This window comes from Macrosteles quadrilineatus, unplaced genomic scaffold, assembly GCF_028750875.1.
Source record: "Macrosteles quadrilineatus isolate MER2022 unplaced genomic scaffold, UCM_ALF_1.0 Scaffold_3__2_contigs__length_128488019, whole genome shotgun sequence".
Taxonomy (NCBI): Eukaryota; Metazoa; Arthropoda; class Insecta; order Hemiptera; family Cicadellidae; genus Macrosteles; species Macrosteles quadrilineatus.
This window is the reverse complement of record NW_026542596.1, coordinates 118,309,787-118,336,351: the sequence shown is the minus strand read 5'-3', so window position 1 is coordinate 118,336,351 and position 26,565 is coordinate 118,309,787. Positions and strand designations below refer to the sequence as shown.

The window sequence follows — 26,565 nt, the reverse complement described above, 5'->3', positions numbered from 1 at the left end:
TAAGAAACCCAGGAATTTCTAGTCTTATGAAAATATTGAGCTCTTACAATAAAACTACTAAATTGTCAAATGTAGCATTTGATTCTGACACGAATTTAAAAGAGTTCCATAAAGGTGGCAAGTTCAGTACTTGTTTGCCATTAGAGTTGTTAATGGGTGTATTCGAGGATTTTAATAAGGTATTAGTAAATGTCAAACAAGAATTGGTGTTGAAAAGATCCAAAAATGATTTGAATTGTATATTAACAACCACTAGTGCTCCAGCCAGTGGCACTGCTGATACAATTCCCAAAATTACACTTAACTCTATTCAATGGGTCATGCCACATGTGATACCATCAGATGGGGAGAAGTTACAATTACAAAAGATGTTATTGCAAAATAAAAATTTGCAAATTGCATTTAGAAGTTTAGAGTTGCATGAACTTCCATCATATCCCAATACCACAAGACATACATGGTCAGTAAAGACATCTTCAAGTTTGGAGAAGCCTAGGTATATTATATTTGGTTTCCAAACAGCTAGGGATAATAGTGCACGAAAAAGAACTGACGAATTTGATCACTGTAAATTAAAAAATCTCAAAGTATTTCTAAACTCTGAATATTATCCTTATAGTGATTTAAATCTTGACTTTGAAAATGGAGATGTCTCTAAAGCTTATGAGATGTTTATGAGGTTTAGAGAGACTTACTATAATACTATCCCAGATCCTATGATTAGTAGGGCTGAGTTTATGAAGAAATATCCACTAATTATAATAGACTGTTCTAGACAGAATGAAACAGTGAAGGAAGGAATTGTTGATATTAAATTAGAGATTGAAACTGCAGACAATGTGCCAGCAAATACATCTGCATATTGTTTGATAATACATGATAAAGTGTTTGAGTACAATCCTTTGTCAAATGAGATAAATAAAATGTAAATAAAAGATGAAAAACATTCAACAAGAATTGATTGACTCTGCAAATCAAATACGAGAGAAATATAGAGCTTTAAAACGTGGCAAGTTTCTAGAGGCTGAAGAGAGGTTCCAAACATTCCAACCTTTAATAGAGCCATTACAAGAATTAAAAAAAATCACAGCTATTGGCAAAACAGAGAGGCCTCAAATGGAGATACTCCCAATGACTCCATCTAGAATATCAATGATACCAAGATTACAACCATTACAACCATTACAGCAATCCACTCCACAGAAATTAGATTTTGGTCTTTTAGCATCAGACTATTTAGGAAATTACCTCAGTAAAAGTAGTATGACAGACACTACATATGGTATTAGACGAGAAGCAAATAAATTTTTTATTGGAAATAAGGAAGTTGATATTGCCAATGATGATGTCACAGTTGCAAATAAAACCTACAAGGGGACAAAAGGCTTGTGGCAGTTGTTAACTTTAAAAGAACCTGAGGATTATACTCAGGTTGATTTGCAAAATTATAAAGAGATTTTGGAAGCCACAAATGGACATTTAAAGAGTTACAAAGATGGTGCACCAATTTCAAGTAATAGACATACTAAATATCTTAATATAATTAAACCTCTTTTTAAATCTGTTGGTGAAGGTTTGAGACAAGTGACTGGTAATAAAATAGACTATATTTATTGGGATGATCCTAATGAGCTTGTAGATAGGTTAAGACTTCTTTGGCTAAGTCGCCAAGCCGGTAACTCAGGAGTGGATAATGAAATAGATTCCATTATTGAGGAATTAAGAGAAAGTAGAATTATTTATTAAATAAAAATATGTTTATAGATAAATTTTATCGTTTATATAATCCATATAATAAGCCTACAGAACCCAGGGCTAGTAATGAACCTACTTTAAATTTACAAGACGATAGTTGGAATTGTTTAAACCGTAAAATTGGTAATGTTAAAGATGGGGAGTTTGTAGATGATGTATCAACTTTGGGTCAGACATTAACTAGAAAAGGTGATGTATTTTTACAAGGTAAAACTAAATATGAGTTTTTAGAATCTAAGAATAAAAATTGGAATGCTAAAAAACAGAAAATTACTAATGTGGAAAAGGGTGAAAGTTTAGATGATGTGCCCACTTTACAACAGACTTTAATACGAACAGATGGTGGTACATTTGTACAAGACAATAAAAATTATGAATTTTTAGAATCAGAGAATGGTGTTTGGAATGCTAAGAAACGGAAAATTACTAATGTAGAAAAGGGTGAAAGTTTAAATGATGTGCCCACTTTACAACAGACTTTAATACGAAAAGAAGATGGTAAATTTGTACAAGACGATAATAATTATGAATTTTTAGAATCAGAGAATGGTGTTTGGAATGCTAAGAAACAGAAACTTAGCAATTTGATAGAAGGTACAGATAGTAAGGATGCTGTGAATGTTTCACAAGTTCCAAAAATGGAAGCAGGCTATTGGGATTTTAATAATAAAAGGTTAGTACGTGTTAAACCTGCCGTTGATGACACTGACTGTGTTACAAAAGAACAGACTATAACTTTTGATAAAAAAGAAAAATGTTGGGATGCCAAAAAACAATATATAAGAAATCTGCCAATGGGGGAATATTTAGATGATATTTGTTTAATGTCACAAGCTATGTATTATGATGGATCAAAATTTGTATATGGAGGAAGAAAATTTAATTTGATGGAATACAATCCTGATTTATTAGTTGCCGACCCCACATCTTTGAGTGGATTTAAGTATATAGATAATAGACCATATATACCAGAAAACTATGTATTTAAAAGAATGGAAGATAATCTATTGATTGGGGCTAATGGTAATATATTTACAGTACAAGGAAAGAGTGATGTTATAAAAAATGAATGAAATTGCATACGAACTTCATAAGCCTGCAAGAAAGAATTTCATTAGAAGGTCTTTTAAAGTATTAGGTATAAACGAAACTGTACAAATAGATTTAATTGATATGCAAAACTATGCTAGAGAGAATTCTGGCAATAAATATATTTTAACTTTAATAGATACATTTTCTAAAAAAGCTTATGCTGCTCCGCTAAAGAATAAGACGGGTTTGGTGGTTACAGAAGCCATTAAAACCATTCTACCAAAGGGGGTTAAAAACATTCAATCTGACAATGGAAAAGAATTTTTTAATCAATATTTTAGCAAACTAATGAAACAATTAAATATTAATCACTATCACACATTTTCTACAACTAAGGCTGCAATTGTGGAGAGGTTTCAGAGAACTTTAAAGAATTGGTTATATAGGGAATTTAGTGCTCAGGGGAGTTATAAATGGTTGGATTTACTTCCAAAGTTAATTCGAAAATATAATAATAAGGTGCATAGATCTATAGGAATGAAGCCTAACCAAGTGAATATTAAGAACAGTAAATATGTGCATGAGAGGTTGACTTCTAAAGTAGTGCAAGTTAAAAAGCCAAGATATAAGGTAGGTGATAGTGTGAGAATTTCCAAGTATAAACATGTTTTTAGTAAAGGATATACCCCGAATTGGACAGGGGAGCTATTTACAATAGCAGAAGTAAAGAATACAAAGCCTGTGACTTATATCTTGAAAGATGAAAATGGTAATATAATCAGGGGAGGCTTCTATACAGAGGAATTGTTAAAGACCAAATATAAAGACATGTATTTGATAGAAAAGGTTATTAGGAGAAAAGGTGATTTATTATATGTCAAATGGCTTGGGTTCCCAAGTAGCCAGAACTCATGGATTTCCACTAAGGATGTCCAAGGGAGCATGCCATGAGCCGGGAGCGCGCACGAGTTCGCGTGCAAACCTCGCTCGATTTTGTGAATGGATGTGGATTTGAAATTTTAATAGTGTTATACAATGGTATTGAACATTTATATAGGCTTGTATAGGCCGAGAGCTGGATTTTTAAAAAAGTGGTCAAAAAAAGCTCACCATGTTATTCTTATGGGGAAAACGTGCCTAAAGTGTCATAGGACCATCATATTGCCACTACTTACCGTAATCAGAGATCGGCATTATAGTGGTATTAACGAGTATCTTTAAAAAGATTATAACGTATTTAAATGTTTCTAACTTGGAAAAGTAACGTTTTAATACTAAACTAGCTTCTTTTCCCTATCATAATATCAAACTAAATTATTTTCCTATTCATATAGAACATTTATTTGTGTGTGTTATTTTCATAATGCATTTATTCTGAAGTAAACATAAAATACAAGAAAATATTTCCTTTAATATACAAACAAAACAGTTCAGTATGTTTTTTTATATATTTATGTTATCCAGCTACAATTGATTTTCAAAATACAAACACAATATTTAATTTCAATCATATTTGCAGTTTGAGCCACGCCAACTTGAAATACGTGAGCTTGCCTAATACAAAAGTTTACTTTATTGAAATTATTTCATTCTTTTTAGAGCGTTTGAAGTCGGTTGTATTTTTTCACAAAAATCAATTATTTCATGATTTTTAGTGACTGTATAATTTTATATATATTAATTACTTGAGGTTTTTTGATAAGCAAAACTGTTTGAAACAATCAAAAGTTCCACAGAACAATCATTACCTATTTTAAAACTGCTTGAGTCACCTGTTCAGGTTACATAATCAATGGGTATGGAAATAAACATCTTTAGATATTCCTTAAGAAAGAAAGAGTTGTCTATTACATTAGGCCTAATGAAAAACTAATTGTCTTTTCTTGATACATTGAAATGTCAGACGTCATCGTTTCCTGCAATCGGTGTACTTCTACATTATAAAAAGAAATACAGTAACGTCTCAAGCCTTTTGGAACAATATGAAAGTTATTCCTCAGCTACCAGCACTAAATAATCTCTCAAAAGTGGAAAATTGGTCGTTAACACGTATAGTACCTTTGGAAAATATTATATGAAAGATCGGTTCAGCTAAAAGTGGTGTAAGTCATGTAGGGGGTTTTGTTTGCTCAAGATATAGCCTAGTCGAAATTGCAAATCATCTTCCTCTAGGACTTTCCGAAGCAGGCATAATAGTATTGATATGATGTAGTAACTGGGTAGAGAATATCAATAAACATTCCACATCTGCAAATGCATGTTTAGTAATTAAAATATTTAACACTTTTAAAACAATTGACGATTATGCACTGTCACACTTCTTAGGTCGAGTAAGGAAAAATTGAATTTAATTTATATTTAGACCTGTTTTACGAATGCTTTGGTTTTCACAATACACCTTTATTTGCCAATATCATACAGCTATTCACTGAAACATATATGTTTTTTTAAGTCAGAATATTCAATACTAAAAACAGAATTACTGTATACACAAATCAGATCAAACGTTAAAATACATTTTTTATAGTAACCAAAACAAAATGCATTTTTCTCAATGTAATTCATTTAGGCTCCATGGAAAGAAATAGTTTATTGATCAATATGAAGCAACTGTTTCATGAAGAATTGTCTGTAGCTTTATTTAAATGGTTTCAACTAACAGCTGTAGGAATGCTATCATTATGTATTGCCTTCTCTGCACAAATGTAAACAATCTGCACAAATGTAAACAAAATAAATGTTGAATATTATTTAAGGTTTTCAGAATTTTTCACCGAAACAAATATTATACTTAAACATAATATATAAGGTACCAAATAGAAACTCTCCTGGTTATTTTGGTGGTGGAACCACACTGATCGGTAAAAGAATCACAGAGAAATTGGTGAACATACATAGAAAAAAAAACATCGCCACAAACAAATTGAGAACCTCCTCCTTTTGTTGGTAGTGGGGAAGTCGGTTAAAAATATATTTCAACAACCTTTAGTTTTTTAGTAGAAAATATTGTTCTGCAAGAAAACTATCATAGATTTTAATTAAAATATTACATAGTTTATCAGATTACATACCCCAAAGAGAGTTTAATAATCAAATCATTACTGTTATTAATTTGTAACGTAGCAAACTTGAGTGCAGCAAACGTACATTCTAAATTAATAGTTTCCCAGCACTAAGCAGAACGAAAACAATGCTAAAATCACGAAAGTATAATGTAAAATCATAAACATCAAGCATAAACATGTAAATCATAAACATGTAAGCAAACATCAATATACTCTACTAACCTTCATTTGTTTTCTAGCTGCAACATAATGTTTTGTAAGAAATATACACACTTTTCACTAAAACAACACATACGTACAACCACCGTTCCGAACACTTCTATACACGAACATCGCAACAATGGAACTAACCAGCGTAAACTGTATTGAAGTTGAACATGTCATCACAAGAAAAACACCTGGACAGGCAAAATCAGCTGTTACATTTCAACAATCAGCTGACTGGCGTCTGGAATTCTGAAAACCATTTACAATGCTGTATATTGTACAAACAGTGGTAGTGGTGGGGTGGATTAAATATACTCTCTCATAGATTTGTAACGCTCATATTGTAGGTGTGAAAGAGATAATGAATTTCAATACAGGGTGGTCCGTAAGTAAACAGTCATACACCGTTAAGTGGTTCTATAGGTGAAAATAAAAATACATTAATGGCTGACATCTTTTCCATAATTGTAAATCTGTAATGTTTACATAAACATTTTTACCTGTTAATTGTTCCAAACGATCTTTAATAAACTTGGTTTGGATTTAAGTTTTAAGAAACCTAGAGTAAAAAACTAACTTGGTTCAATTTAGAATTATGATTTTATAAAAAAGATTTGATGGATTAAGCATCTTATTCAGCATCTAAAATTTCCTATCAAACTACTAGTTTTAACTCTTTAAATCTCTTTAATCTGTACTTAATACATATTTTTAATACAATATACTTAATGCATAAGTGGTTAGAGTAACAATAATACGCTATGGGAAAATTCACAAAAGCTACAATAATTTTTTGAACCGTAATTCGTAAAACAACGTGGGTGGTGTTATTTTGTTTAGAATCGAAAGGACCAGGGCCTTCTAAATTTTAATGAAAATCAATAGTGTTGTTTTTCAAACATGCGATTTAAAAAAAAAATCAAATTATTAATAAAAATATTCATTGGTTTTATTTAAATTTTGACATGAACATAACAGATACCAACAATCAATAGACACTACCGACGTTTTATATATAGATAAAACACCTGCTCAATAAATAAAGAATTGCTCATTTCAATTTCGCCAAAAGTACTTCAATTAATGCGATAGTCGATAGCCTACATTAACTACCAATACGAACAACACACATTAACCACCCAAGGCGTTGGAAGAACCTCATAAAAGTACTTCAGTCATCTGCGGTTCCGCTTTGATGGTTTTTCATTAAAGCAGTTAGAAGAATTAACCTGTAATGACTTTAGTCATGTTGGTGTTAATCTGCCGATCCGAGCCCTTTGAGAAGTGAGGGACACAATTTCAATTTACAACTGAAATTGATTTAACACTGATCAGTCAGCTGAGTTTAATTTATGAATTCACATAACTAATTAGCAGAGTAGATTATTGCAGTTATACTCTAGCTTTGTGTTTGCAATGGGGGAGAATAAGGCTTGAGAGAATTGGTTCTTTATATTTACGGTATGCTATAGTATTACAGATATAGTATAGTATATACAGTATTGTATTACACATCTACTACAGCCATTCTGTTCTACCACTGCACCTAAGCAATATAAAAAGTAAACTACCTAACATGCACACAATATCACAAAATATAAGTATTAAATTAAAAACATAAACATGACTGTAAATAATCTTACTTTGACAGTTCTCGTTGTGCTTTTTGATCCTGCTTACTTCAAATTAGCTGTTATCATGATTGAAAAAAAAATAGTGCTGCCCTGTTGGTAAACCTTATAATTTTTTAATGCTATTGAATATCATACCGTAACCAATTTGTTTGGTCGAATCAGATGACAAAATTAATCAATTTCTTTTAAATGTGAATACCCATAAGGTTAACATGGGATACTCCAGAGCCACTGGGGTGGAGCCTGAAAGGAGTTTTAAGATAACAATATGCCTATATGTTTTAATCGGGAATGTGAGCTATCATCACCCCAAATTTCAGACTAATCCGACCAGTATCTTTCGCGTTTACTTGTCACAAACATCCATACATACATACATTCATACATCAAAACTTTCTCATTTTTAAAATTAGTAGGATATTTATAATAATTGTACATGGGTTGTTACACACATACACAAAAAATACACATACCAAAATTTAGATAACTGTACTAAAGTAGGTAGTTTAGTGTCTATAATTTGAACACTAGCATTTAGTTAATTACTATACCATACAGTTGGCAATCATATGTACCTATGCTCATAATACTAAAGATTATTCAGTTAATTAAGAGATATGATATAAATGATCGACGACAAACACAACACCATCCTGAAGGTTTGTACACTTCAGTCATAACACATTACACTACAACTTGGTGAGACCCTAACATTAAATCACTTTACTTGTAATTTGCGTTGATTCGCTTTAGTTGTAACTTTCTTCCTTGTGACCCCTTCATTTACCTATTGTCAGTAAAATCTTACACGATGTTTGATAAATCCAACAGTAGAGATCTCGAGACCGGTCTTATCGTTTTATTTTGTTTGTGGTCCAATAGCCTGTGGTGTTGCCCACAAAAACGACACCCAAATTAATTCAAAATGGGTTGGGAAGCCCCGCTCTGCCGCCCATGGCTGGTAACACTAACCAATCTTCACTAGACGTCTTCATATGGTGGTGGTTCTAGGGATATTTAGTGGTTTGTAGGTGCTGGGTGTTACTAGTTAAAGCTTGGAATAGTAGGATATATATGGGTTTTCTTACCTTGAATACGCTATTCTAGGTCACCAATCGCGTAAATTTTGAACAAATAATTACACAATCATTACGTATTGTAAAATCACTAATTGAATTTTAAAATTCAAGAGCACTAAACAAACATTGTATTTGGTTAGGAATCAATACAATAACCAAGAACAACAATAATAAACAGACTTATTTTGAAAGTCAGCTGATCAATTAAGTTAACAAAGAGTAATCAAAGACATTACACGTATAACGTGGAAACACAATAATTAAAAAATACCCCTTTCGCAGCCAACCTGCAGACTAAGCGAATTTGCATTGGATTTTCAAAACAATATTTCCTTAAACATGTGAGAGTTATTCCGTATATTAATAAATTATGTTTAACTAGTACTTCTAGGTTTGCTGATACAGGGAAGGTACCTAATAATGTGTTTATAGTCAAATATAAAACGCTTAGTACGAAATAAAAAATTCCTTATTTGATCAAAATGTATCCATAAACAAGCAAACAACTACAGTTTGCTTAATCTTCTTCAAGAGCAACGCGAGAATTTAATTTTTCCCTCCATAAATATTAGGCGTAAAAAAACGCTTCATATATTAAATTATTTGTTATTTTACACTTTTAATTTAGGGTTCGGGCTGAATGCTGAATTAGTTTCCACGTAGTTGTCCTAAAAGTGGATTTCAGTTATTTTCACCTATTCAACGACATATATCTCGGACCTTTATTCGCCAAATATGGAACAGCTTGTATTTATAGTCAAGCAAACTAAATCAATTAATTTATTTTCCTCAAGAATAAAAAGGGAATTTTTAAATTACATTAAAACCCAATTCTCTTTGTCAACATTAAACGAATTATATTTTCACTACATTAACGATAATTTTCTCATTTTTGTCTACATTGACGACGCTTCTATTAACTAAATTATATTTTTTAAGCTCAACAAAAAAATGTTGGAAAGAAATTGTAAGTATTATGTTTTGGGTTTGAAAAAGGACGAATTTCTATTTTCACCCCATAAACAAACCTCTCCATACAACTCCGTCCCCATAGTCCGAGCAGGCTGGTTCGCAAACTCGTTCGAATAAGTGACGTGAATATGAGCTTCAATATGGCTATTTTAAAATATAAATTTCAATATGTTGATCCAAAGTCAATGCATGTGTACCTCGGTTCATTTTACGAAAAATATGTGCGTGATGTAAAATGTATAATCTATTTTAAGGCTCTATAATATTATATTTTAACTTATTATCACTGAATTATGTTTACATAATGTGACGTAGCAATTTGTTTCTTTCAATTTAATATTCCAAAAGTTAATATTTAATACCTTCATCCAAGTCGTCTTGTCTTTGAATATTTCATATTTCTGCATTGGTAAGGTATTCCAGCAATAAATTAAGAGAAACTATTCGTTCAATAGATTAAATTTACACGTTTTCCGTGTATCTGTACACTTAAAAAAATGTTCATATATATAAACTATTAGTTTTGATCTTGTGACCTAAATTGATAGTATTAACTTTAATGTAAATATTAATCCGTAACATATTTGTTTAGAAGGTTATCATTTTAATTTAAGACATTTTTATGAAGATCGAGTACAGTACAGTAACTCTTAGAAAATGTCTAAAATTATATATTTCGTTCTCAATATATGTTAGCACGGTTTCGTTTATTCTTCATTACATATTAACAGATTATAACTAAAGAAATCATTTAGTTCAGAAAATGCCCAAAATTATATACATTCCAAGGAACATAAACATGCATAATTACACAGTACAAAGAGAGAATTGGAAAATTTTGTGATCTGCGGGTCAAAAATAAGAAAATCTAATTTTTACCCCATAAAACCCCTTTTCCATGCTCCGGTCCGATCATGCTGGTTCGCGAACTCATTCAAGTTTATCCCGCCTTGCACCTTCAATCCAAGACAATGATTACTAAAGTTATCGCGTTCACAGACACATATATAAATCTATATAATGTACATACACATATAACATTTTGAACGGTTGGCATTTTTGGCCTCTGGGGACATCAAAATAAAAATATAAATCGGTCCCAGGCCTAGGTCTCTTACCGTGCCACCTACGGTAATAACCACTTGCCTAGAGGGAAATTCGCTAAAACAATACATACTCTATTTGAGCTTGCAAAAACACCATTATCTTATTTACAACAAATGCGTAATAACACTAAACCTCAAAGATAACAATGCAAATCAGCTGATCAGCTGAAAACAGGGATACCAACAATGAGCTAGACGTTAAACAGTGTCTCACAGTAAGTTTGTGATGTGGGTTGGGCAAAAAAAAAACAATTACCCAAACTGAACTAATTGACACGTGTACTCATTGGATGAAAGTATTATTGTAGAAAACAACAGGCGTCTGCTAGCAGACCATGCTGCCACGCTGTTGTCGAGTTAACACAAGCTGATAACAAACTCAAGGTCGTCTCTCTGCTACTCTCTTATCTCTGTTTCAACGCGCTCTCTCGCACACTCTAGAAAATCAAGATCAGCTGGCCATTAATATAAACCGTAGGAAATAGTGGTAAATTATTTGATGTAGTAATTATAATTGTTCAAATTATGGTTATCAACCGGTTTGACATCTAGGAATTTACAACACCCTAATTTAATTTTCAGCTGTTTGGCTGGGATGAAAATGGACTCAATGTATGATATTTAATAGGTACATTGATTTAGAATCGCCGAGAAATCTGTACCATGAATATATAATTTTTTACAGTAATTATATACTGTAAACAATGTAAGTAAATGAATTTTAATTATCAATTTAGCGATTAGTAATTGAATGTACAATTTAGTCTTCAAAAATTGGATCTTTTGCGTTATACGACAACCACTGTAGGCTAAAACCTTTCTACAACAGTGTCTTCGACCCAAATCTAACTTAACCCGCGACTAACCAAACTCTAACACAGAAATATTGTAGATAATTGTAACATTTCAACATGAAAAACATAGTGGTAGTTGGATAAAGGCATAGGTTCGAACCTTCAATGTGATGTATTTATTCCCCTTCAAAATTACAGACTCCTATTTAGTTTTGGGCGTTAAGACACCATGAAATGAATATTCCCAGCTTATTTTGATGAGCGACGGTCTAATGTTAGAAAATATAAATTTGTAAATTTAAGTTTGTAGCATCATTTTTTATATACTTATTATGTTTGTAAAAACGAAAACACTAGACCCTACTGACAACTTTAACTTCAAACATGTGTTGCTTCAAATTGCGCAAGTGTTTAATTGTACTCAGCTATGATCATTTTGATCATGGCCTTCACGAATTACTAAATGAGGAATGGTTTTATATTATTGACTGATTCAGTTGTTACAGGTTGTGGTTTAATTTTATAACTTTTTACAAAATAATGTGAAATGTTTATAACTATTTAATTAATAGACAAAATCTGTCACTTTTTTTATCCGAAATATTAACGTTAAATAATATATTATATAAAAGATTTTCTAAGTTGTCGAACAACTTAGGACATGCTGTTAAGTTGAATTTTAGAAGTTGTTTCGAGTTAAGTTTAACTATATTCTTATTTAACCTTGTGACGCTATTACACATATTTTCTGAGCAAAATAAGTACAGTATGAGTCGATTTGACATACCGTGAGGAAGATTTTCAATTCAGGATATATAAAAATACATTATAAAAGACACCTAAACGCTTATCAACATTTAATTTCGCTAATTGAGTAATTCATATCAACAACTGTGTGTTTTATTATATATAAACAAGCAATGTTTTAGGGAAAGTCGTAAAATTACAGGTCATGAGGGAAAAGGTCATGGAGTTTGAAGAATACAATTTTAAATTTCACTCTTTGGATACTAGTAGCAAATGTTTAAGTATACAAAATGCACATTGTCAATTATTTTTAGCTTTTACATAAAATAGTTTGAAGTTTAACAAAACACGAAAAAATCCAATATTGGGGTAAACAAAAACATATCATTCCTCTTCTTATATTTTATTTCTAACATTTATCCCTAACCATTACGTGTTTTACAATAAATAACTTGTTATATTTAAAGTTGATATTGTTTTTGCAACGAAAAAACTATCGAAATGTCATATAACCCTAGAACCGTTTAGAGATGTAAAAGTTGAAATAGATTATTAATGTTAACAGTCCACGTAGACTTTTGTCCTATTGTAAAATCTTAAGGAACTTTTATGTGTTTCATATTGGTAACATTTAAAACCTCGATAGCAAACTACTGTATGAGCATCAATGTTAGAAATACATATCAACAGGTGTGGTAATCATTAGGTAATCAAATGCACGTTTTATAGTCAGCATAATATTACATACTGCATAATAAAGAGGTTGTAGCACAATACCAACACAAGCCAATAAAATTTAGAATGGAGAATCCGTTAAAAAAAACTACTGTATGCCCAACAATCGTTAGAAATATACAGGTGTCCCACGAAAAGGTTTAAAGGTTCGATTGTATAATGTACAGTATATTACTTGCCCATTTTATGCACCAAAAATTTTGAAACTTAACAAAATTTATAAGGTAGGTTTAAAAATATAGCTCCCTAACCCTTGTAGAAACAAAATGGTGGCATATTGAAATACCCCCGCCGCAGCAAACCTGCAGACTAAGCGAATTTCCATTTCCCTGAATGGATTTACACTAAAATGTCTCCTTAAAAATATCACATTTATTCCCTATTTAAATAGAATCAGTTTAAAACATACTTAGGTTTGCTGCAACAGGGAGGGTAAAAGTGTTTTTTATGTAAAATGTTAATAGTTAGTAAGAAATAAAAACATTTTCCAAATTTGGGCAAAATATGTTTATAAACAAGTAAACTACAACAGTTTACTTATTCTCCATAAGAATAACATAGGAATTTTAAATTTACAATTTTTTGGAATTTTCTCCGTAACCATTAGGCGCATTATAACGCTTCAATATACTAAATTATTTGTTTTTTTAAGCTCTACAAAATAGTTTCGAAATAAATTGAAAAATTTTATGTTTTTTGGGTCAAAAATGGGAAAAACCCATTTTTACCCCATAAAAGCCCCTTTAAACCCCCGTTCCCATGGTCCGATCATGCTGGTTCGCGAACTCGTTCGAATAAACGTAGGTTTACACGTTTGTACCAAATTTCATCAAAATCGGATCATTTTTGCTCGAGTTATCGCGCTAACGGACATATATATATAAATATATATATATATATATGAATTTGAACGGATGGTGTTTTTGACCTCTAGGGACCTCAAAACGAAAAAAAAAATCGGTCCCGGGTCCAGGTCTTACCGTGAGTACTACGTTAATAGCTTATTCCCTATATGGGAAATTCGCTAAAAATGGTACCTTAAAAACATTTGAAATGGTGTTTTTGATCAACGTCAAAAGTTCTCAACTTCAGTCTCAGTAAAACTGTACCGGAAAAAGTAAGGTTATGTTTATTTGGCTCAAGCGATATTCCTTAATGAAACAGCTGTTTTACAACAATGAGCGTACTGCGACATAATAAACAAATCAGAAAGCATGTGATTTTCGTAGGAACAGGTAAATTTTTCAACATGCCACCATTTTATTTCCACAGGGGTTGGGGAGCTAAAATTTTCCCAGAATATTTTTAAACCTACTTTATAAATTGTGTAAAAGTTTCAAAATGTTTGGTATGAAATGGTCAAAAATATAAAATCAACGTTTTTAACAACTGTGATAATCATTAGTTAATCAAATGCATATTTACTCATAATATTTCGTACTATATGAACTCCAGTAACGCCACAGTCAGAAGAATGTATAATACAGAACTGGTTGCTAAACCGGTCATCAGGATGAGAACGAACCCAGAAAACTTCGTTCTGACTGCCATGACCCGCACTCATTGTTTGTTTTATGTTTATGATTACCGCCTCTACGATTCCGGTGATCATATGTAGACTAGAAAATATTGGTTGTTGAAAACTATTAAATACTTTTAGATCAGAGTAATCAATGGCAGTTTAAACGTAAGACTGAAAACTCTGGAAACGGTACTTGAATGTCACACATTTAGCTTTAACTCGTTTTACATATTTAAACAAACATTAGAGACTTCTTTAATTACACTTAACTATTAAAATGTCATAAATCTATACAGTTGTATACAGTAATCAACCAAGTGACAGAATTGGGAAACATATCTGAGCGATCAATTAAAAACCAGTATTAACATGAAAGTCAATTTGAACGTTTAAAGGCTACTAAAATAGTATATGTAGTCTACTTAATCATGATAATCGACTCAATAAACATTTCTAGAAAATAAATATACATGTATAAATTAAAATCAATTGACCTAAAAAAGATTAATGTATTATAGTGTTTGGTACATACTAGAGTTTATGGTAATTTCAAATTGGTTTACATTTGCACTACTGAAGAGTTCAATGCCAGTTTTGACTTGAGTAGTCATCTTGTTTCTATGTTAATTGTGTACTGTCAGTTTCATAATTGAAAATATGGAGCCATCGATAGTGTGCCATTGTATACCACTGATTTCTTTATAATTAACCTACACAATCCCAGCTAAAGTGAGCAGGATACTTAGGTTAACTATTCCATATTTTATGTCACTCAATTGACAAAACAAAAAGTACAATTTAATTTGTAACTAGTTGTATTTTAAATAAATTAAGGGAGGAAATAAAGTATAATTTTGTCAAGTGTGCACCATAGATATAAAATACTCCCTTTAGTAGAGTTCTCATCCTTATGGATCTGCTGAAGAAGATTTTATTATAGTTATGTCCGGTGTCCTGTGGGGTCGTGTTTTGATTACAATCTACAAAACATTTTCACCAAAACTGTTTCTTGTTATTTCAAGCATTTAAAACCTCGTCCAAAAAAAAAAAAAAAAAAAAAAAAAAAACAATCTAACCTTAAACAATAACTCGTCTCCTAGTTTTATTACCAAATTGAGCACAAATCATATTAACCCTAAATATAAACAAAATTTCTTCGACAAATAAATTCGCGATCAGTTGTCACCAACATAAACTAGACACGAAAACGAGTTTCAAAGTTTAGGGATGAGAAATCTATTTGTGTTAGTTATTTAATGTGGCAACTCTGTGAGGTGTTCATTTATTGTTTTCTAATTGAAAACATTGTTACAGCCAATTTTGATTACGATCGTGATGTCCCTTGAGTGGATTTTATTTGTTTTATTTCCAATTCAAGTAAACTCAGTACAGTAGTGTCGAGTGTGAGGGTGTTGTATGTTGTCTGCCGCTTTGCCACAGGTAGGAAACATTCCAGACCTTGTCTGTCTTGTGACAAAAGGGCCTTCGACGAGACCTTGAGAAATAATGGCGTCTTCGCCCTCAAAGGGCTAATTTCAGCCCCCAGATGTTCTACCCTCGCGCCCTCGGCCCCGAGACCGCCGCACTCAAATCAATAACGTCACTGTTGAGATCCTCTTTTGATTTTGTGGCAGAAGTAGAAACAACAAACAAATAAATGGAAAACAAAATGAAATATTTACTTATATTTTGGTTAAATCGGTGAAATTTAATCAAGTTATTCCACTAGATACAAATGAAAAATCCCTAACGAGGTAGGGGTTGTTAGAAACACTTATCAGTGTGTTGCTATATAGCTATGAGTGTATAGCAATTAATTCGCCAATCATCCATAACTATACCAACAATGTTGTGATTCATTTCTTGAGTATTTTCATCATGTATCTTATTCATGTATATAATAACTATGAATGATATTCACATAATTTATCTCAAGGTACTAGCAACCGATTATACTGGACGAGAACAACTCAATTTAGAAATGTTCATTCTCATTAACAGTTATGGCATTCATGTTCACAACCATTTGAACTGCCAAATTGAGTAATGAATGGAATTACAATTTTTTCTCTGATTGGACGTTGAATACGTAACGAAATTTCACTTGAAGGAAAAGTTGGTCGTACTGTGACTACAAACATTGTTATTCTGTAATCTGTATACAATAGTTGACTGACTCTAGCTCGCTCGCTGTGCTCGCTCGTTGCACTTGCCACTTGCAGTGCGGGCGACGTGAAGTACGTCCCGTTGACACCCGGCGCGCCGCGGCCGCATCTTACAAAAAACTTGTCTGCGATTAAACAGCTTAGCGTGAAGCGAAGCATTCAACTTGGCAACAGCGGTGTACCCGATATTGCGGCGGGGGAGGGGAAACTAGGGGTGGCAGGTCAGTAATACCCCCTCCACCTTCCTCCCCCCACCACCGTCATCAGACATCGCTCCGTCGTCATTCTGAAGCGTGTCTTCACGCAGTGAGCGTCGCGCGGTCCGCCGATCAGACAAAAACACGCTGTATTCAAACTGACGCAAAGATTTTTATTTTTTTAGAAAAATGTTTTTTCACCGTTTACTCACTTGAAGGGTCGTGTGCGATGCATTTTTGACAGGAAGTGGACATAAAAACGCTTATGTGTGGTCTCCAATGTTGGGCTATACCGCCTACAGGTAGTTTTTTGAGTTGAGATTTGTATGATTAAGTAAAGGAGTAGTACCGACATTTGTATGGATTTTGAATTAAAAACATATTATTAAGTTTGGTAATTTAGTTAACATCGTTACGACTTTTTCTCGAATTTATTTACAGCTTTTATTAATCCTCGAATAAATAAAGTATTCCCTACCTAAATGCTAACCCATCAGTTATTCCTAGTTTCAATTTGTTTACCGTCGAATTAACGTTTCAACCTCATCATCTGAAAGTGTCGCGAGTTTGTCGACCGTCTCGCCATGGATTACCTACAGTGCACCTTGGATTACCACCTACAGTACCTCAGCGATCATCTGACCCCATTCTACAGTGTAGTGCATTTGTGTTGGCCAGTTGCAATACTAGTACAGTGAAAGGAGTGTAGTTGAGCGCTCTGCCGCTCGTGGCAGCACTCGTCGGCCGCTCAGTTCTGGTCTGCATAGCTTTTACCATTACTTCGCTATACAGGTTCGCTCGTCGCGCCGACCGGTTTTTTAAACGCCGCGTACTCTATTATGATTGACGGCTCGCATCTACGATCGTGTTTCAAAGGTTTTGGTGACAGTGTTTTGACGATCGGATTTTAAGTGAAATTACAATACGATGATTAATAATTACCGGACATAACCTAAAAATTAGTGCCTTTTTCAACAATCAATGTGTTTTGAGTGAATTTAACTTTTCGTCGAGAATATCTTTTCTCGGATACCACGGACTACTGATGACCATCAACAGGACTAGAATCCTCCTGTATTTGAGTTATTTGTGCGGATACATTTGAATTGTCAGTGATGAGTGCCCATTCTGGATTAAGTGCTGTGATTTCCTAACGATGGATTTCGATTGTGGGAATATGCCTAATTATATGGACTTAAATCTCGATTGGTAAGAATAGATGATAGTTTAATTTCGTACGTTTAATCCGTAAATGTTGGAATTTTATAACAAGCTGAAATCAATCAAAATAATGATACGCAAGGGATAAAAATATCCAACTGGCCTATTTTGAGACAAATTAATCATTAAACACAAACTAAACATTAGAGTTCTCTAATTTCAATTTAATTTTTATAAATAGTGTTCGACAGTGCTTTTTGAGCACCGCCAACTTGAGGCGCCAAAATTAAATTTTTGAACGTGCTAAACGTTTCCCTTTTAATTGATTTACTTTTACCCTAGTTAAAAAGTTAAATTCTAAATAAATGTACAGTATTTGGATAAATTCCACCTATCATAGGGTTTGTGTAGCCTATTTGGTACCATAAGTATTTCCTGTCAGAAAATTAACATTAGGCCTACAAATTTTTATATAAAATTAAACTCATTTGATAATAGACAACTTATTATCTCCACTTAACTACATTTCGTCAGGCTTGATAATTGAAGATTTTATAGCTGTCGTAAAGTAGCAGCCTCAGTAAATTAATTGATTTTTTTATTACGATATGGTAGTTATTTTAACTACTATGCTATAGGCTATTATGCTAATTTTATATTATACAGGCTACACTTTAACTAGTTTAATATTATTAATGACAATGTGACTGTACGAGTAGTAGTCCCCTAAATAATATATTCATTGATTACCTAAATTTACAAAATAGGCTACGTAAAACCCCTTAAAATTACGAAATGAATATGACATCAGTACGTTCAGCTAGGCTATTTTATAATGACGCATAATAATAAGGAATAGTTCGTAAAGTACAGTATATTACTTTTCATTATAAAAATAAGATTCTCAATTTTTAATTCATAAATATGCAAGAAAACGTGCTTACTGTACTATAAAAACTTTTCAATTTGCCTAACCACAGATAACATTATTCCTCATACATTTTGTTCTCGAATATGTAAATTATTATTTGTTCGATTGTCGGTTCAGTATATTTTTGATAGCAGATTTAAATAGCAATAAAAATAATAGGCCCATAAATCTATTATCACACCTAGAATATCAGGCAGACCATTTATTTTCAAGGAAACAAACTGCAGACGGACTAAACCGTTTACGAGCATGTTTAACAGTTGATATTCGTAAATGGTGGAGTTATTTTAGGTGTTCGTCCGAGTCAACAAGACAACGTGCCAAAAACCGCGCTCCCTTATTACCCTGTAATCACTTTTAAATGGCGACGAATCCGACTTTCGTCACTATTTTGATTGATGAGGTTTCCCCCGATCAGCTGATTTAGCCAACTTTTAGGTTAGGTATGAGATAACAATTTGCGGGGTCGGTAGCGGCTGTTTATTAAAGCTCAACGGTGATTATAAAGCGATTGTCGTGTGCAGTCCAGTATGGATTACAGAGTTCCCCTCTGTTGGTTATGAGATCGTCCGTGCGACGCGCCACCGTACGGCATCTCAGCTACTACCCGTCCACAAAACATTGTATGTACAGGCCGTCCTAAAAACGTTTTGCTTCACGCTTACTTGTCTGTTTGGAACTTTGGAATTGGATAAATATGGCTTTTTATTCATTAGTTGTAACAGGGTTTAAATATTACATGGACCAAAATAAGATTAATTAATGTGATAAGAGATGCTAAATCTATTATTTTACCTTGTAATTGAAAGTTGAAAAGATTCTCAGCATTGTGCCCAAGACCCTTTCATACAAATGTCAGTACTTCTCTGTCTAAGTTAACTTTAGCTAAACATTAAGTTATAATCTAATTGGATGCCATCTTAGGTAAGTTCTATCACACAATTGTTGTTGTGTTGCATGTGTTGTGTTCTTTTGTGTTTAGCTATAGAATAAGAATTTATGTAGATAAGAAGGGAAGGAAATATAATTTTCCATAATTAATTTTTTATAAGTTTTTAATGGCTCGTTTAATTTAATTTGATAAGCAAATCTGCTCGATAATTCGTGGGTTGGTTTTAATTCGTGGATATCTCTCTGCGAATAGCACATACGTTTTGGCATAATGTACATTGGTTATTGGACTCCATGGAAAACAAAGCCTACTTTCTGACATAATATGACCTAGGAATATAGGCCTACAGTATTTCGTTTTCAATTTTAGCGTATTCCCTTTTACAGTACTGTAGTTAACTTAATTATTGAAGTCTTCATTGGGAGGCCATTGTACTTTTTGGGGTACCCGTAAGTCAAAACATAATTTTTCCAAATGCCATTAGTGTTTGCTTGTGGTTTTTTTTTAATTTCTAGTTTGGAAACTATAACGATTCACCTACGAGAAAGGGGGTGGTTTCAAAAAATCGGGGTTGGATCTTCCATTCCTCTAACCTTCTATCTCAACCAAAAGCAGACATTTCTTAGTAGTATCTAATCAAGAAGTCACACCTTAAACTCAAGCCCTTATTAATCTTTTCAATCAACGAGTTATGAATGGAGTCCGATTCACAAGCGTCCAAGGTGCACCTGTGAAATTACGTTTAATGGTGTTTTAATGCGACGTAGCCCGTAACGCGTGTGAACAGGGCTTTAAATGAGCCAAGTTCTGTAGGTGTATTCTTTGATTATAAGCCCATTGATACCACTACAACTGTCTCTGGAACTGATCTAGTGAAAAGATGTAAGTTGATTATTACGGGAGTTATAAGTTAATCGCTTTGGAGAAGGATTACAGCGAGGGTTGATTTGCCTTTCATGAAGCGATTCATAAAACAAACAAAGGGTTGTCACATTCTTTACCAAGTCACGGATCCAAGTTTGTAAACACAATTTACAACCGTTCATGATTTAACAATCTGTTCAGATTTCTACAGATCGTTTTAGTCAAAAGACGCCAATTTTCGGATACAAAAGCTGAAGTAGAAATATATTTAGTTTCCTGGTTTATCGAGGTTTCTCATCTATGTTACGTGAATATAGCTTAGTTGACAATTTTCATTTTGTGATACCGTATCGAAAAAGGAACGAAATTATGAGACATTTTTCCTGACGTTAAATAGTACTGGAATAATTAAACGGCAGTCAACTCAAAGTAAGAAAAAGTCCTATGGTGGGTAACCTAAACATTGCACTATAACTTTTAGTTGTTATTGAATCACATCCAATACGCCAATGCATAGGATGTCTAACATTGCCGCGGCAGACACATCTAACTTCACAAGAAAAGCGCAACAGACACTTTCAAGATGAGAAATCCTAAATAGAGCGAGAGAGAAGAGTTCAGATTCCTCAGGAATGGCGACACGACCATAAACGCATCTCGATCAGGACAAAAAGACAATTAAGATGGTGAAAGGAGGAAGGTTAGATAATATCGGTCGGAGCATTTCTCTGTGATATAAGACAGCGAGTAGCTTATGTCACTTCGCTTCCTCAAGTGTTGTTGCTGTTGTTGCAATGTTGTTGCTGTTGTGGTCCAAGACAGCAGTCTTGATTACTGGGAGGGGGAATAAATAACCGGTAGTTTTGGTGTACTCCAAGGTAATGTTTTCAGTCCGTTATTCTTTAATCTCGAGTTTTTAATTTTCACATCCGTAACTTCGGTCATATCGTGTTGAACAAGTTGGTAGCATTATTGTAGCTAAACTCATCTTTGGAGGATGTTTGCTCTAGGGTGAACTATGGGGAAACTTTACATTGTAGTTTGTGTACAATTTGTATATTCTTTTATCTGGTGGATTAGTTGATTTTTTCAGATTTTTCTCATAGGTAATATAACACAATATGCATTGAAGGTGGTCAAAACTAAAAATAATAACACACACATATGTCATTTACTCTAACCCGTGCAGATACATTGTGTGAGTGTGTGTATCCTGATTGGTTGTCAGGAATGCAGTAAGAGGTCCCTAGGGATACCGCGAAGTGTGGGAGGGCCGGGAGAGGAGGGAGGAGAGGAGACGAGCCAAGCGAACGAGCGGGCGATCTCGACCGTTACCCAGGCTTGATAGCTTCCGTGGTCTGAACCGAGCCGTTACCCATTACTGTATTGTAGGACACTCAGAACTGTACCTCGGAGGTCAACACTTGTCATCTGTTTGGCGGGAATATCACCGAGGGCGGAGAAAAGCGAGGGAAATGCTTAATCAATTTACTTTCCACAAGGAGTATCACAAAGGAGAATGTTAGGTCCTCATGTGTTTGGTATTTAGTGTTAGAGGATATTTCAATTTGTGCTTGAGCATTCTAGAACAAAATCTCAAACTTTGATACTGGCGTGTTTTAACTTTTTAAACACAAAATTGGATTACAGTATCTTTTAACAACGCATCCTAAAACATACTCTAACAACACGTGTCAGCTGATTCCCCTCTTCATCCAAACTATTTAGAACCTCGTTAACTATAAACGACCAAATTTAAATCAGAAGAGGAAAAAAGTCGAAACTAAATGTCCCATTGTCTGATCTGATTCGCTGGAAGTGTTATAACTAATTTTTGTCGGTAATAACTTATTCGGACCATTGTTCTAGTTCAGAGCGAAAACTCTATGAATACTGGACTCATAAATTGACAACTTGGTTCGTTGTCGAGCCGTAATTAGTGCCAGATTTAGAATTAATTGTGTTTATCTCGGTAAAAAGGATAACTAGATTGAAAATTTGAGGTAATTGTAGGAGGTGCTCGTTAAAAAGGTGTTAAGCGCATTGAATTAGGTCAATATATGTATACAAGATTATCAGCTACTTTATATATAACCAATGACTAAATACTGAAGGAGACGTCCAATCTATATGGACCAGCTGTGGACAATTGTCATTAAAAAAAATTGAATGAGCCACTCATAAATTGTGCAACAGTCTAAAATAATAAATCCTCCGCAAATGTTGTTGTGATAGTTGATAAAGTTTTCCAATTCCAGCCAACTCAAAATCACCTGCTGTATCACCAACTGATGCAATATTATTTAAGTCCTCATAGGCATAGATCGCCCTCTCTGTAGTCTAGGATCGAGAATGGAGTCGGAACATTGTTATCACGAGGCCAGCTGTTATCTTTGTTGTAAATTACGATAGATGGAAACACACGAGAGTGTGTGATAAACACGGCGTTGCGTCTTCTCTACTAACTATAGAGAGGAAAATCTACTGGATGTTGTTTGCGACTTATATCATCCATCGACTATTGAGTGAAAAACACTGGATTTCTGTAAAATATGTAATTTTTTAAATAGTCTGTTTATTGTTGTGATTTTTATTACCAGCTCAGAAGATTTTATTGTATAGTCAGTTCAGCGGGGTTTATAATTTTGTTTGCACTGTATATGGAATATTGCGTTTTTTTATTTCGATTTTATGTGTAATTTCTTAACGTGTAATATAGGGAAGAGCTTAACTTTCTTTTGGTGACAATGGAAATAAAAATCGATACTAAACAACTTTAAAAAACATTTTTTAAATTCGATGACATAGATTACGATACTAAACAACTTTGAAAAACATTTTTTAAATTCGATGACATAGATGTTTCCTTTTTAGGATTGAGGTCATTCGCACCGTTGGTTTGTGTAGAATTGTTTGCAATAACTTCCAATAAAGGTGATGGTTTGAGGTTTAATATACTCAAAAGTACAGAATTTCACGAAATGATTGTTTTTAAAGGTTTGATAATACGCTGAATAATACTAATATTCCATACATCTCTGTTTAATAGTCTATTGTATTAAATGTTTAATTCTTTCAACACAAAAGACGAAGCAGAGAAGCAACTAGAGCAATCAGCTGTTTGGGCACAGTAATGTATGATCAGCTGTTGCCACGTCACGTGTTGCACTGCATGCTTTGTGTAGGCAGGTTTTAATTGTGCAAATGTAACAATCGTTACTCATCTAATCGCATACAAATTTCCAACTTGTTTACGTGATAAAAACGTAAAAGAAAATAATACAGTGTTTAAAATGTTTTTTTCCTGTAGCTTTCCCATTTAGAATGAACGCTGTAAAATTTTTCATCCTCATCTTGTCTACTCAAATTTTATGGATAGCTTTTCTAAAATTTGATATACAAAAATCATCGGGTTCCGTATCTTTAGTGAGGGACATTTGGTTAATATTTTAACTTAAGTTACGGTCAGTTTGTTAATACTCTGTTAAAGTGTTTTCCTTAAGTTAAGTTGCTGGCAAAGTATATATTATTTTCTATAGGCTAAATGTAATTCAAAATTTTACAAACTCATTATCATATAACACAATGCGTGAGGAATGCATAGCCGTTTATTATAGCCTACTTGCTGGTTGTATAGGTTGTTGGACGATTTGTTTTGACATTCCCTTCAATCACGACAGCTTCGTCAGCGATTTCGTCAGCGTCCACCTCGTGATTCAGCATTCTTCAGCGCAATGTTGATTCCGTTGTCCGATTCAAACTACTGTACCTTTGCTCAGCCATTCGTATCGGTGATAGTCAAAGAGACCATAGATGTGTTAGTGCATCCGTAATTTATTTTTAAACATGTCTCCCTGCTTGCCTTTCATTGGTTTAGACCATCGATGTATAATACTCGGGCGGGCAGTAATTGTGCCAACTCACCTGAGTCAAGAAGTCGGGTATTCCTGAATTGCGCCAACTACTGCAGGGAGTATCCACACTGCGCCAAGTGGCGGCCCTCTTGACTGTACGATTGAGTGGGTTAGTTTAGGTAAGGTTAGGACGACACGTAAACAAGGACATTCCTTATTTCTGCAACTCACCCTACCTGGCTTGGTATGGCGCAACTAAGGGACACTTGTTGGGATCCTTTGAGGGCTTTGCGCAATTAAGGAACTCTTTGGCGCAATTAATGCACGACCAAACCCTCGTTTAGACTTGATGTCTGCGTATCTTCTGTCTACGTGATTTCCAAACACTCGGTTTATTCACCTAAATAAGTCTTGTAGAACGGTGTCGCTACGGCCCGCATATGAATGGCCGGCTGTTTCCCTATACTTGCTACCTCACTGATAACATACACCTGCTGATAACAGAACTTCCCGCCTCCCCAGTCTCACCTGCTGCAGATGCATCCGAGGCGATTAACATTTTAAACATCCTGATAGGATTTCCGGTCGAAAGTTGATAATTTACCAATAAATTCCGCACCTTGTGTTTCGCAGCCAATTTTGCAAAGTGTAAAATTGAATTGACGTGAAGTTTTAGATTGATAAGTGTCAGTGGATGTAGGTAATGGGGTGTGTGATAATCCTACTGTGTTGTCTACAAACGGATGGCACTGTAGTTTACTTGAATTACATTATTATCCATCGGAATGATTGAGTAAATGTCTAAAATCCTATTTGATAGATTTTTGTATCATAAATGAACTATTTACAATTTTAAATACCTTAAAATCGATCACAGAATCACTCTACTTTTCTCCTAGTCAATGAATTTTACGATCTCAACGCATCGGGATGAAAAATTGGCCGCAATATCGTAAACATCCGATAAATACTCGGATTAGTTTAGTCTAGCGATAAACAGCTGAGTAGCTACAAATTAGCGCGAAAACGGCCGCTTGGCGGGAATTGATTGAGCTATCAGCTGATTTGCGTTTATAGGTCTATAAACTTAGAGGTTCATCGAGTAGCCAACGAATCAAATGAATCTTGTGACACTGCTTTTAATTTATAAGAAGTTGTACTTTAGCGGTTCAGGGTTCGTCTTTTTAATGTATTAACACGAATACTAGAAAAATTAAAAAGTCTTCTAGTATTCGTGCGTATTAATATTCTCTTTCCACCGAGTTTGTGAACATTCTTGCTCTCAAAACTAGTTTACGGTCTTGAAATATTTATAAGACGACGATCCTGTTCAGACAAGTAGTCTTAAGGTATAATAAAAATTAGTCAATCGAGTTATCAGGTAATTACTACACTGCTTGCACAGTATATATGGTAGAATAGAATAAGGAGCGATTGTGAGGCTAGTGAAAGCCAAGTATGGAAAACACCCTCAGAATAGCCGAATAATCGATCTTTAATGATATTTTCATCAGCTGTTTTCTACGGAAATAACCTGTACAGATTAATTCCAATATATTGTTGCAAATCACCTGTTAAGTTCTCTACTGTTGTTAGCTCTCATGGGATTAGTGTTTGGGAAATAATAAATTGTTTGATTTATGTTGCTATTTTGTTGTTGGACTAGTTTGAATGGAAACGTACCTTCTGATCGTAATGGATAGCAAACATAATCTTCTCTATCTTATATAACATTTCAAACGGAATAGTTTGAAAACTAGAATAATCAAACCAGTCCATCAGTTCGTGGGTCAAAAGTGCGTTACCGCTACTAGAAAAATTACCCTCTGTTCCATTGACACATTTATGATACC

The 26,565-nt window shown here is 33.7% G+C and overlaps 1 protein-coding gene across 2 annotated transcripts in view; it reads left to right on the top strand.

The window, feature by feature from the left end:
- The first annotated feature begins 17,134 nt into the window (after positions 1-17,134).
- Positions 17,135-26,565, top strand: part of LOC128988987 (zinc finger MIZ domain-containing protein 1-like) — a 68,528-nt gene continuing 59,097 nt past the window's right edge. Inside the window, exon 1 of one of the 2 annotated variants that reach the window (XM_054410825.1) lies at positions 17,135-17,312. In XM_054410825.1, coding sequence (XP_054266800.1) covers positions 17,290-17,312 — 23 coding nt within the window. In that variant the 5' untranslated portion in view covers positions 17,135-17,289. Of the gene's footprint in view, positions 17,313-17,776; positions 18,220-26,565 lie in introns of those variants that run through there. The other variant, XM_054410824.1, reaches the window with a different exon arrangement.